The 13,764-nt window shown below is 54.4% G+C and overlaps 1 protein-coding gene across 2 annotated transcripts in view; it reads right to left on the minus strand.

Annotated features, from left to right (window-relative positions):
- Window positions 1-13,764, minus strand: part of DTNB (dystrobrevin beta) — a 148,437-nt gene that overhangs the window by 47,318 nt on the left and 87,355 nt on the right. For both annotated transcript variants that reach the window (XM_063123692.1, XM_063123691.1), the window contains exons 11-15: window positions 9,217-9,306; window positions 5,713-5,803; window positions 4,138-4,223; window positions 3,133-3,246; window positions 2,547-2,643 (exon numbers count right to left, since the gene is read on the minus strand). In XM_063123692.1, the coding sequence (XP_062979762.1) occupies window positions 2,547-2,643; window positions 3,133-3,246; window positions 4,138-4,223; window positions 5,713-5,803; window positions 9,217-9,306 (478 nt within the window). The remainder of the gene's footprint in view (window positions 1-2,546; window positions 2,644-3,132; window positions 3,247-4,137; window positions 4,224-5,712; window positions 5,804-9,216; window positions 9,307-13,764) is intronic.

The raw sequence follows: 13,764 nt of genomic DNA on the forward strand, positions 1-13,764 counted from the left end.
GCTCAGAGGGGAGATCGCCCCAATCTGCAACTCCTGACAGGCGAAGGGAGCCTGGTGATGCCTTGCAGCAGCACAAGCAGTCCTGCTCCCCACCCAGCCTGCCGGCTGACTGCTGTTCTTGGCAGCTGCTCTGCCGCCCGCCGTCCTCCACGTGCTCCTTCCTCTCCGCCACACGGCTGCTGCTCCCACCTTGTGCAGCAACTATCGTGAGAGGTCTGCCGGGGCAGCTTGTAGGAGGGAGCAGGCGGGTGGTAGTGGCGGTGGCTCCAGCAGGAAAGAAACCCTGGGCCCTCCTAGGCAGGAGAAGAGTGGGCAGAGCAGCTGAATTCGCCGCTGTTTCCTGCTCTGCTGCCTCCTGTGGGCGCTTCCCCCACCCCCTACTTCTGGTGGGCTTGAGATAGGAGGAGAGAGCGGCTGCGTGAATGAGAAAGTCCTTCCTGAGCAGGAGCAGTGTGGGGAGAGCAGCTGAATTGGCCGCTCCTTCCTGCTCGGTCCCTGGGTTTTAGGACCTTCTGGAGAGACCACCTCGAGCGCCCCCCTGCCGCCCCTTTGCCTGCTAGCGCCCCCTGCCAGCGCCCCCTGCCGTCCCTTTGCCTCTTAACGCCCCCCTATGCAATCCCACCGCCCCCAAGGGGGCAACACCGCCCACTTTGGGAACCACTGCTCTAGGGTTGCCCTTTAAAGCCTTACACTGTTTTGAGTCTGGGTTATTTGAAGGACTGCCGACACCCTTTTGAATCTGCCCATGTGTTGAGGTTATTGCTAGAGGCTGTACTGGCTGGCCTGCTACTAAGATCAGTAGGGTTGGCGGGCGCAAGAGATAGGGCCTTCTCAGTGGTGGTCCCTGCCCTCTGGCATGCCCTCTGCAGTGATCTATGGCAGGCTGCATCCGTTGCTGTTTTCAAGAGGGTTTTTAAATCTTGATTTCTTTGGCTTCTTCTAATTTAAGGTTGGAGGAGCTGTGTATGTTTAGCTTGGGGAAGAGAAGACGGGGTGGGTGGGTGTCTCACTCGTCAAAGACCCACAAGGATGCCTCCAGGGGTCTTGTGAGGCACCGGCTGGACATCAGGAAAAACTTCCTGACTGTGGGAGCAGTACAACAATGGAACCAGTTACCTAGGGAGGTTGTGGGCTCTCCCACACTAGAGACACATTCAAGAGGCAGCTGCACAACCCTCTGTCAGGGAGGCTTTAGGGTGGATTCCTGCCTTGAGCAGGGGGTTGGACTCCATGGCCTTGTAGGCCCCTTCCAACGCTGCCATTCTATGATTCTATGATTCTATGAGTCAGAGGTTTGGGGCCCAGGCTCATGGGACACACACCTGCATTAAAACTTGCACTGGCTTGTCCCCGTCTACATATGCCAATGTAGAAATGATTAGGGTTTATTTAAATATCAAAGGAGGCAAACTCATTTCTCATCCAAACCACCTCAAATGAAGCCAGTTCCTCAACTCGTTTGCACCCCTCCCAGGGTCCTCCCAAATCAGTAATTTCTCTTCAGCTACAATTAATCTGCAGTTGTGTAAGAATGCAGAAAGGGGAGCAGCAGGTACTCTTCCAAAAGCATTCTCTGTCGTGGGTGGGTGGGTGGGTAGCTCTTCCCTTGACAGCTGCAATCCTTCTTGAAAGCCACAGCCGCCCACCGTGACAGGTGGACACTTGGGGTTCAGAGCCCCACGAGGCCCAGAGGGCAAAGGTTAAACCTCTGCTGCCATGGAGGAACAGGGCTAGATCGAAGGGACTTAAGTCACAGGGAGGCAGATTTTGACTGGACATGAATTAGGTGAAACGTCTTGACCCTGATGGAGCCAGTGACTGGGCAACCTGCGGCCCCAGCATCCCCCAGCCTGATTCCCAAAGCCCTCCGCAAGCCATGAGTCCAGGCCTCGGGCAAGAGCAATTCACTGGGCAGGGAGGGGGGGGGAGGGGTGCCCCACCCACTGCTGGCTTTGGCCCCACCGTGCACCAACAGGGCCCCACCGGGAAAAAGGTCCCATCCCCCCCGACTGAAGAGATGATCTAGATTTCCGGTACTGATTAGAGGGCCTCCCAGGTTCCCCGCAACTCTCGGAGCCCCTCCCCACCCCGGGGGGCAGCCCGGAATGAGGTGGGGCAGCCCCGGAAGGAACTGCAGGCCATCCTTCCCAGCAGAACGAGGCAGAGAAGAACGGGGAAGGCCAGGGCAATCCTCCTGCGGGGCTCCAAGGGCATCCTGGGGTGGGGGCAGCTGGGGGCTGGAGCCGGCGGCCATTCCAGGCAGCTGCCACGGCTGACCGGCCACGGGCCAGGCCTGCCATCCCCAGATGCCTGAGCCACCCAAGTGGTTCGCCCGAGAGCAGTGGCCAGGGAGAGAGAACGCGCTTTGCACGCAGGCCCAGTCCTGGGCGGAGCCCTCAGGCCAGAAGGGGCCCACGGCACGGCTCAGTCTAAGGCAGCCCGCTCTGCTCCTGGCAGAGGATCAGCCTCCTCCAGAGCAACGCAGCCAGAAACACCGGGGATCCCACGGGCGCGAGGGCGGGGGCGGGGGCGGAGGCGGGCCTTACCTTGAGCAGCTTCATGAGCCCTTCCAGCTGTACCATCAGCTCCCTCCGGCTTTCCTGGAGAGCAGACATCCGCTGCTCCAGCTCATCTTTCCTTTGCCTGTTCGGGTTGAAAAGCACAAAGGGCCAGTTGGCCAGGCCGAGGGGCCAGCCGCACACAAGCACGCAGCGGTCAGCTGCACCGGGCGGGGGGGGGGGGGGCGGCGGCCCCCAAATCTTCACGTGCACCGCGGACACAGCGGGATCAGGGCCGGCAAAGAAATCAGGGCCCTGCGCCGCCTGCAGAAGGTCCCGGGTTCAAGCCCGGACAGCCTCTGCAGGTGGGGCCAGGAAAGAGTCCTGCCTGGAACCCTGCGGAGCCCTGGCTGCCGCTCAGCGCGGTGGACCATCCTGGGCTAGCGGGACCCAGGGTCTGGCCTGCTAGGGCTTCCCCCACGCTGCGCCTCGGGCCAAGCAGGGGACCTGGAGCCAAGTGAGGGAACAGACCTGCTGCCTTCTCTCCCTGTCCCAGTGGTCACCACCAGCAGGCTCTTGTGAGACCAACATCCGAGGATACTTTCAGAAACACGTGGGCGTGTTCTTTGCTTACCGCAAGAGCCGTAGTTCTGCCAGCAGAGTCGGGTTCTGCTGGGCTTTCTCCGGCGTGGGCTGGGAGGCCTGTTCGTGCTCCAGCCGGAGGCGCTGGATTTCCTGGAGTATCTCCCTGTGCAAGGAAAGCAGAAGGCAAGGAAGCTGCATGAACCTGGTCAGGGGATTAGTGGGCTTCGACGGTGGGCTCTCGCCACGTCTCGGCTAGGGTGGATTCCTGCCTTGAGCAGGGGGTTGGACTTGATGGCCTTGTAAGCCCCTTCCAACTCTGCAATTCTATGATTCTGCTGGTCTCCCAGGATGCTGCAGAACAGCCAGGCCCCAAAATCTGCTGGGATGGATCAACCCGTGGAATTCTCTCGGGGGCATCATCAGGCCGTAGAAACGTGTATCATCCCAGGATAGCTCTCGAAGGTGTCTCTGGTGGGTGACCCGCCCAGAGCAGGCTCAGGCCTCAGCTTGTGAGGGCTCCAATGGGCTGCCCGGGCCCCTCCCTCCCCCACCATCGTGGGAAGGCCGGGGCTGGCAGGCTTGGCCAGGATGGACCCTCAGCAGCAGCTCCGGGCAGCGGGTGTACATGGGGGGGGGGGAAGTAGTTTCTCTCCCTCTCTCTGGCTGCCTCCGGACGAAGCTCTTCTCACTCCATCACCTCGCCTCAGTCATGCAATTTTAGGGATTGGGGGGGGGGGCGCCCTCCAGACATTGCCAACTGCCGCTAGTAAACGCACCCTCCCGTGTCGTCCCACCGCTTCTTCTGTCTTTTATTTTTCTTACCAGGAAAGACCCGTTAAGAAAGAAGAGAAGGAACAGGAGCACAAGGGGGGTGGGGGAGTTGGGATAAGGAAGTGCTCCCCCTCCCCCCCCTCCACACACACACGCTCTTGCCTTGCCAGGGCAGCTGCGGGGGCCTTTCTATTCTGCATGCTCCTCCGGCACAGAAAGGGGGGGGCTCTTGCTCAGGAGCCCACGAAAGCCAGCCTGTTGCCCCCCACCCCCACCCTCTTACCTGTTCTTGTTTTCCAGCTCTGCTATCAGCTGCCTTTGCTGCTTGTTGGCATCGAAGTTGAAGCCCAGCTCAGTTGGTGGCCGTGGCTGGGGAGAGAGAGAGAGAGAGAGAGAGAGAGAGATCACGTCTCAAGAGTCGGCCACGATTGATTGATTGATTAAATTAATTAAAACACTGATATCCTGCCCTATATCAATAAGATCTCAGGGCAGCGTACAGATAAAAGCATACAGTATCAAAACAGTAAATACACGCAGCTAAAAACAAATTAAACCATAAATAAAGTTAAAACAATATATAATTTAAAAGCAGTAAAACTATTAAAACAGTTAAAACAATGTGTCAACTTGGTGAATTCAACCATTAAATGCTTTGTTAAAAAGCCATGTTTTCACTTGGGGCCGGAATAAAATCAGCGTTGGCGCCAGTCGGGCCTCCAAGGAGAGGGCATTCCACAGTCAGGATGCCACCACAGAGAAAGCCCTCTCCCTTCTCCCATCATAGCGAATGTGTTGTGCTGGTGGGATGCGGAGAAGGGCTCCTCCAACAGATCTCAAGTCTCGGGCAGGCATATATAAAGAGAGGCGCTCTCTCAAGTATCGAGGTCCCAAGCCGTTTAGGGCTTTAAACATCATTACCAACACCTTGAATTCCGACCGGAAGCGTATAGGCAGCCAATGCAGTTCCTTTAAGACCGGTGTTATGTGGTCTCTGTAAGATGTACCCGCCAGCAGTCTAGCTGCTGCATTTTGCACTAGCTGCAACTTTCGTGTCGTCTTCAAGGGCAGCCCCAACTAGAGTGCATTGCAGTAGTCTAATTGGGAAGTTACCAATGCATGCACTACTGTGGCTAGGTTGTCCCTGTCCAGGAAAGGCCGTAGCTGGTGGATCAGCTGAAACTGACCCCAAGTACTCTGTGCGGCTTCTGAGTTCAGTAAAGAATCACAGACTAGTATTGCTGGAAGGGGCATCTACGGCCATCGAGTCCAATCCCCTGCTCAATGCAGGAATCCACCTTAAAGCATACCTGATGGATGGCTGTCCAGCTGCCTCTTGAAGGCCTCTAGTGTGGGAAAGCACACCACCTTCCCATGAAATTGGCTCCATTGTCATACTGCTCTAACAGTCAGGAAGCTTTTCCTGATGTCCAGCCGGAATCTGGCTTCTTGTAACTTGAGACCGTTTGTTCCTGTCTTCCAGGGTATTAGCTCTCCCACCCAATTTTGTGTCATCTGCAAATTTGATCAGCGTTCCCTGCACCTCCTCATCCAAATCATTAATAAAAATGTTGAAGAGCCCTGGGCCCAGGACTGAGCCCTGCGGTACCCCGCTCGTTACCTCCCCCCAAAGCAGGGAGGTATTCTTCCCCAAAGGCCACTCTAAGGGCCTCGAGGCTTAAGATGTCATCCCATCTGGAACTGGACAGAGAAGAGATGTTAAAAGATCAGATGCCCGGGGGTGGGGGGGTGGGGAGAGAAAGAAAGAAAGAAAGAAAGAAAGAAAGAAAGAAAGAAAGAGAGAGAGAGAGAGAGAGAGAGAGAGAGAGAGAGAGAGAGAGCGCATCTCATGACTTACCACATTTCCAGCTTCAGCAGCCAACCTGGCCGCGTACCGGGCGATTAACCTGTGCTCCTCATCCAGTCTGCTGGGGCTGTCTAGGACACTGCTGAACGAAAGGAAGCCAACATGTGCCCATCACTATTTACAGCTCTAGCACATCCCATTATCCAAGGCAGCCGGTGGGGTCCAACACGGCTTTCAGTCAGAGCTATGTGAGATGGGCCAAGTTCTCTCGGGTCTCAGCTCAGGTCCCTCCCCCATCAGCCCCAGGTCTCCACCTGCATACAGGGGGGAAAGTGATGCAGGGCGCTTTCAAACGGGTGGCTTTTAACACCACCCAATCCTTCTGCCGTGAGGTCAGTGCATTGCAACTGACTTCCCACGCTTCTGGAGGGTGTTGTGCCTTTATGTACATGTGTGTACATCTTGCTATCTTCCAGATGCAGTCGTGGGTGTGACATAGCCGTGTGGGCAGGTCAGCACACCATTTTAGCAACGTGGCTATTTAAAAAAATAATGAATTCTAAAGTTATGCTAAAACTTTTTCTTTCCCATTTAAGAACTATTATGCAAATATTTTAAAAAAGCACTTTAGGGTAAAATAAAAAATGCCAATTTAACAGCACCGCAAACTGGGAAGGGCACATCACAGCACATGTCAGTACGACACCCCTCAAGAGTATCACTAAGGTAATCTACATCTGTAGATGAAGACATCAGAAGGGTCCTGAGGCTGGATCCGACCAGGGATCCATCTAGTCCAGCACCCTGTTCACACAGGGGCCAAGCAGCTGTCGACCACGGTGCAACGGCACCCTCCCACCCATGTTCCCCAGCAACTGGTGCATATAGCCTGACTGCCTCTGATCCTGGAGGCGGCCCAGAGCCACCGTGTCTTTCCCAGACAAGACTTTTGCCACGCCGTTGCCCTGCATCATTCGTGGGGCTTTACGGGGGATCCAGTCATCCTCCTTTCACACGTATAACTCTCCCGAGTTTTCCCACTGCTTCTTCCATCTCTTTCCTTACTGCCGAAAATCCGTTAAGGAAAAAAAGGCAGAACCGCTGCAAAAGGCTGTTTTGACTGTTTGTGCTAGGAGGCTGCAGGGTGGCCCTGTGAAAAGTGCCCGTTCCAGAGCAAAGGACTAGTGTGGAAGCAACCCAGAAGGAGAGAAATATCCGGGGTGGGTGGGGGTGGGTGGCAAGTGCAGGTACAATGAAGACTGTCCCGCACTGGGCGATTCCAAGGGCTACAGAGGTGAGAAGCCAGGGCTGCTGTCCCCGAACGTAGCCCAAGTGGCTTGTGGCTGAAGAACAGACAAAACCAGGCCATTCCCAACCATCTTCACAGAATCTGAGGAGATGGGAGGGATCTTTGAGGTCATGTTGTTGAACGCCCCGCCAGATGACGCAACGGCTTCCATCCCAAGTATCTCCAGTGAAGGAGGTATTTCTGTCTCAGATGGGCCCCAAGACAAGACATTCCTTTTGTCTGGTGGAAGTCCGCAAATGCCTCATAGACAGATGGTTGGCATAAACCTAAGAAGCTGCTTTAAATCAGATACTCTCAATAAAAAAGAAAAAAGTAAGGATCGCAAGGTGTGGTGAGTTTTAAGAGGAATTAACCTAAGAGAACTGAAGTTTCAGGTGGAGAAATCTGGCAAGTGCGCCAACTGTCATCTGAAGGGGCTCCACGGTGACGAAGCAGAGGACAAGCGCCAGGATGGCGGAGTGAAACTGACACACCGGCTGGAGCTGCTTATGGCTCGAGTCCGTGCGCGGCATCCCCCCCACCCCCCGCAAAAGAAGGGAAAGTTTGCCATTTAAAGTGATCCGAATGCCCCATTTGAGCCAAAAACAAACCCAACAGAAGAACAATCGTGATCAGAATCTGGTCATGGCCTCTTTTTAAGCTGAAGCTGCAATGCGTCTGCAAAGGCGCCCACGGGCCACTGCTGTTTTGCAGGCTCCAGAAAGGGCCCCAGTCAGATGACCAAGAGCTGCTGGGGGGCGCCATCCCACCCGCCTTGGGCAACATTACTTATTTATTTGTTTGTTGCATTTATATCTCGCCTTTTTTCCTCCAAGGAACCCAAGGTGGCGTACATAACCCTCCTCTCCATTTCTATCCTCACAAAAACAACAACCCTGTGAGGTGGGTTGGGCTGAGAGTCTGTGCCTGGTCCAAAGTCACCCAGTGGGTTCCCATGGCCGAGTGGGGACTGGAACCCGGATCTCCTGACTCCCAGTCTGACACCTCAGCCACTATACCGCACGGGCTCTTGCTGTTGCGGGGGCACGGGGTGGAGGGATTCCATCTCCTTTGTATTGTTCTTTTCTCAAAAACTGCTCCCCACCTGATCGAGTGATTTACTGCACAGCTAAGTGAGAATACGAGGCTCCCTTCTGCAAATCAGAGCCTCGTGTGGCTCCGTGGCCATGCGCTCTCCCAGGGTGCCTCCGGCACGCCCATCCGGCACAAGCTGCCTTGGGAGGGCAGCCGCCTCGGGAGGCAGCTAAGAAATGCATGACACTAAGTACGTAAGAAAAACAAAAATGGATTCGGGACAGATTTTGAAACTCAGAAAGATGCGACCGCCTCCTCCTCCCTCCTCTTTACGTTTCCTTGCTGTGTTCGTGATTCCACACGGTTTTAAAATGTATGACGTGGGGGCTGCAGAGCTTCTCCTGGGCCAGTGTTTCAAAGGGGGCAGGTGGGGGGGGGGCAGGAACAAGCACTGGCATGGCTCCCCCTCCCCCTCCCAAAACAAGGCTCCTTCCTATTTGTGTATCCAGATGAAATGGTCACTGTTATAGAGAAAATGCCTCTCCAAGTTCAGAAGGGGAGGGAAGGGGAAGACTGTCACATTTGACACCCAGGGCCGCCTTGTTGGGATATGCATAAGAACCTAGGAAGAGCCCTGAGGCTGGATCAGACCCAGGGTCCATCCAGTCCAGCACTCTGTTCGCAGAGTGGCCAGGCAGCCACCGGACAGGGACCAACAAGGCAGGACATGGTGCAACAGCACCCTCCCGCCCATGTTCCCCAGCAACTGGTGCACACAGGCTCACTGCCTCTGATACTGGAGATACAGTAGATGCTTGAACCGGGTACCAAAGACTGAACCGGGTACCTGTTCAGAACTGCTCAGTATCTGGGGACACTTGAAAGCATTTTGATGGTTGTCCAAAATCCCCACTCAGAAAAGGAAAAAAAGAAAAGCTGGCTTTTGAAACCACCCTCTTTGGGCCACCTGCTCCAGCCCAGCCAGCCAAACGAAATCCAAGGCGTTTGAGTGCCCCAAACCCCACAGTCTGCGTCTTGCTCATGGTCACATTCAGCACTGCAGCTTCATGGGGGCCCTCAACGTACACTGCTCACTGTCTGGGTTGGCCCAGTTGTCTGCACAGGGCGTTCGACCTAGTTGCCCATGGGAAGAGGGTGCTCCCCCACGACCTCTACCTCCCCCGCATCCCGCCCCCCGTCCCCCACCCCCAGATCGCTCTCCTAACACTAACCGTGCACCGCTCTGTAGCCGGCTCACATAGGCTGCTATCAGCACATGCTCATCGCTGAGCCGATCGGAGGGGGCCGGGCGGTGCTGCAACCTAGGGATGGTGGAAGCAAAGGAAGCAAAACACAAAGCGATGAAGGCACAAAGCAACGGGAGCTGGGAGCTGGCGAGCGAAAGGCAAGTGCCAAAGGGTCACAAATAATAGTTAACGTAAGCAAAATGAAAAAGTCCAACGCGTGGAAGGGAAACTGAAACATGCAGGTGAGGGTTCTCCAAGGCTTGGGGGAAAGGGACCCCCTTCCATTCCCCACCCCACAACGGTCCTGTTCGTATTTATCTTGAGCCTTCGACTGAGCAATCTACAGCAGCATTGCTAGAAGGCAAGAATGTTATGCTGGAGGAGATTCGTCAACTTGACGGTCTTTTAGCATTCAAAACAGCAATAAAGACTGGTCTATTCCGGCAGGCCTATCCAGTGGAATTTTAGAAAGATTTCAGGATGTTTTAAGGATGTTTTAATCATGTGTGCTATGTTTTTAATCAGTTTTTAAGTGTTTTATATCCACTGTTGTTTCCCACCTCAATCCAAGTGGAGAGGCGGGTAAGAAATAAATAAACAAACAAACAAACAAACAAACAAACAAACAAATAATTAGAACGAGGAGGCCAAACTGCAAAGCAGCGTCCTGCCTATTGCTCCATTGCTTTAGCAGATGCCCCAATGCAAAGACACGCAACCCCTCACCCAGCTCCCCTGTAAGGAGGTCCCACCCAACATCAGCAAGGTCTACTGCAGGCAGTGGCCTGGCCCCACCGCCTGTTCCCCAAAGCAACCCACAGCCCCTTAAGGAGCCGGCCGGCTTGGGAAGGGGAAGAGCCCCAAGAGCCACGTCTAGGGGCTGGGAGTGCACAGAAGTGGCAGGGAGGGGATGCCTGGAGGGGGAGGGGGTTCCTATAATGGGCCAAGGCAGGAGGCGGCTCCTGTTATACAACATGGAAGTACAAGGGAGGAAAAGGAGGCGGCTTCATCCAAGGGGCCAGAGGAAACCAGCTGGATGGACCCAGGCTGCACTACATCCAGCAGCAGGATGGCACCCCTGGGAAAGACTGGCAGGCAGGACTGCGGGCAAGGTGGGCTGGGTACCTTGGAAACACAAGGAAGAGGGGCGGAAACGCACGGGGCGGGGGCAGCAAAGGTGTCCTCCCGGGTATTTGAGGCTATGGGAGGGTTCGGGCGACTGTCCATAATCTGGTGCCCTGCAGATGTGTTGGACTACAACTTCCATCATGCCCTGCCAACATGGCCAATGATGGGATTTGCAGTCCAGCACTTTGGGAGGGCAGCAGGTTGGGAGAGGAAGGAAGGGGCTGTCCAGGGCATTTCTCGGTGCGCAGAACAACCACCAGGCTGCCGTTTGTCCTCAGGCTGCTTCCGTCTCAGGGGCTTCGGGGAGATTTCGGCCCCTTTGGGGCAGGCCTGACACCACACCCACCCTGGGCAGCTACCAGGTGTACAGCAAGGAAAATACCCACACCGGAACTGGGGCAAGTCAGCAGCCTTAAGTCCTGCCTGAGGCTGCGGTGCGGCAGACGGAAAAAGGGGCCCTTTGATCCCACACCAGAATTAAAGAGCCACCGTGTTTGAGTAAAATCCTCTTCTAAAGGCCGCCCACTTGAAGTCAGAATGGCTCTGCTGACGTCACAGCTATTTAGAAGTGTGTTAGAAAGAAAATAAACCCAACACCAGTAATTTGCACGTTTCACTGTATTTCCAGTCATTTGGGAAGCCACCCAAGAATTTGTTTGTAGAAATTGCCATAATAAATATGAATAAAACAAATCCACTCTTATACATTATTGTTGCACAGAAAAGAGTACAAGTAGTAGGGAGTGCAGCAGCGTGTGTGTGTGTGTGTGTGTGTGTGTGTGTGTGTGTGTGTCTGCATTATAGGGAGGGGCGGTGAATTTAGAATTCAACCGTTTGTAAGGAAACCCAAACTCATGCTGCACAGCTCCTGAAAGGCCTTTCTTTGGAGGTGCCTGTTAGTTTCAAAAGAAGCGCCTGGTCAAGCGTCTGCGGTGGCTTTGAGGTTAGAATCATAGGATCATAGAATAGCAGAGTTGGAAGGGGCCTACAAGGCCATGGAGTCCAACCCCCTGCTCCATGCAGGAATCCGCCCTAAAGCATCCCTGACAGAAGGTTGTCCAGCTGCCTCTTGAAGGCCTCGAGTGTGGGGCAGAGGAAGCCCCATCCAAGGCCAGGCAGGCAGGACGATCTATTCCCTGCTCATCAACCAGTTCTAAAGTCCCCCCCACCCCCGCTTCTCTTGGATCTATTTTATGTTACGTTTGAATTATGATTTTTAAATTTAACCTGCATTTTATTCTTGTTAGCTGCCTTGAGTCCTATTTCTAGCGGAAAGGCGGGACATAAACTAAATTCACAAATAGAATAAATAAGTTGGCCATTCGTGGCCCCAGATATGAACAGCCCTGCCTCTCCCTCCCTCCCTCCCCAGGGCTGAAAAGGGGTGGGGTGGGGGGCGGCACCAGCACTGGTAAAAATCGCACCCTTCTCCGACTGGGAGCAGCTGACCTTGCCCAATTACTTTTATGGCATGAGGGTATTTACAAGGGTGACCTCTGACCCCGCATCATGCTTTAAAGTCATTACATCTTTCAGCTGACTTGAATCGCGGCTTGTGGTGTTTTATGGGCTTGCCATAAAGCTGGGCTTAGCAGCAGTGAAAAGCCACCCTGCGTCATAAACGAGGAGGCCCTGCCGAGGATTCAGGCAGGAGTGGGAGGCAAAACAGGGCCCCCGTGGAGAAGAATCTCCTTTCGATCCAGAGGCCTAAGCCTTGGGTGGGATTGTGGGGGGCCCGACGCTTCGCGGCCCACGCTCCGGCCCGGCCTCTTGGTGCTGCTGGTCACTCAGACCTTGCGCAGCTGCCAGTGCCCTGGTGCACGGGGTGGCAATGTGCTTCTCAGGCACGAGAGAAAGGAGGGCAGGCGAGCTCCTGCCGCTTCAAGGGCCCAGGCCTCCCGCGGCGGCGGCAGCAGACGGCTCCAGCACACCAGGAAACTGCAGGCAGCTTTACTCCAGGGAAAGTTCATCAGGCCGGATTGTGAGATTGGCAGAGTCCAAGAGTGGCCGAGGATTTGCTGCTGCTGCTCGCAGGGGCTGAATCAGGGAGAACTGGGGCTGTGTGTGCTAGCAGGCCCCTGTGCATCCTTCTTCCCGAAAGCCCAAAGCAGGTGTGGCAGAAGGATTCTTGCTTAGGGTATGATTAGGGGGTGTGAGAGACAGAGACAGAGACCGAGAGACAGACTGTTGCCTCTTCTCTGGTAAAATTGTAAAAACATAGGGTTATAAGCCATAAAACAGGCCGGCGTGAGCATGTGGTCTTCCTGTGCCAAATGGCCTTCGTGGCTACCTCCCAACGGACCTCTTTTGTGGTGCAGGCCAGCTCAGACAGTCCAAAGCTGGCAAGCCATGACTTCACCCATTGCAAAATGTGAACTTAGCAGAAACTTTTGTTTCCCCCCCCCCCCAAAAGAACTTTGGGTAGATCTTCAAGGTAAGAACCCGCCCCACCCTGGAACCACCAGAGAACAATGCGTCGGCCAGTTCTAGCACGCCCCCCCCCCCCCGCCAACTCCTTCGCACAGTGATTCAAGACTTCTTGGGCCCTCAAGCAACCACTGCTCTCAGCTAGGCACCCTGCTGGCAGACTTTCCAGCCCTATTGTCTCTACCCAGGAATGTAAGAAAGGTGGGGGACGGACGGGGACGGACCACATACGGCGCCCTCTTTCCTGCTGTGGGGCAATGGAGCACCAGAACCTGGGGTGTGATAGCCAAGCCTGGCTGATACTAGACAGACATGTTGTTGTTGTTGTTGTTGTTGTTGTTATTATTATTATTATTTATTTATTTATATAGCACCATCAATGTACATGGTGCTGTACAGATAACACAGTAAATAGCAAGACCCTGCCGCATAGGCTTACAATCTAATAAGTTGTAGTAAACAATAAAGAGGGAAGGAGAATGCAAACAGGCACAGGGAAGTGTAAACAGGCACCGGGTAGGGAGAAGCTAACAGTATAGAGTCAGAACAAACTCAGTATTTGAAGGCTATAGGGAAAAGAAAAGTTTTTAGCTGAGTTTTAAAAGCAGTGATTGAGTTTGTAGTGGCTAAGAAAGCAAAGGGAAGCTCCTGTTTTTCCCAACTGAGGCTTAGGCCTGGTTCCCCTTGAGGTTATCAGCCGAGCCAGAGCCCGGCACCTCCACCCGCAGCGCCAATCTCCTCCATTCAACCCTAGCAGGCCTGGAGATCCTCCCAGCCTTCGGCCTGACAGGCTCATTTTCTATGGGAAGGTTTGGCATGGAAAAGTGTCCAAGCTGATGGGAGCCCCAAAGACTGGCCTCCTACCTGAAATGGAACTAAGCCGTAGGGGGCAATCGATTGGCTGAAATGCACAAGATTTTATTTAGTTAGTTTGAAAAGTCCTACATCACCCTTCACCCACAAACGTGGCCTCCCAGG

This window comes from Elgaria multicarinata, chromosome 4 (genome assembly GCF_023053635.1).
Source record: "Elgaria multicarinata webbii isolate HBS135686 ecotype San Diego chromosome 4, rElgMul1.1.pri, whole genome shotgun sequence".
Lineage (NCBI taxonomy): Eukaryota > Metazoa > Chordata > Lepidosauria > Squamata > Anguidae > Elgaria > Elgaria multicarinata.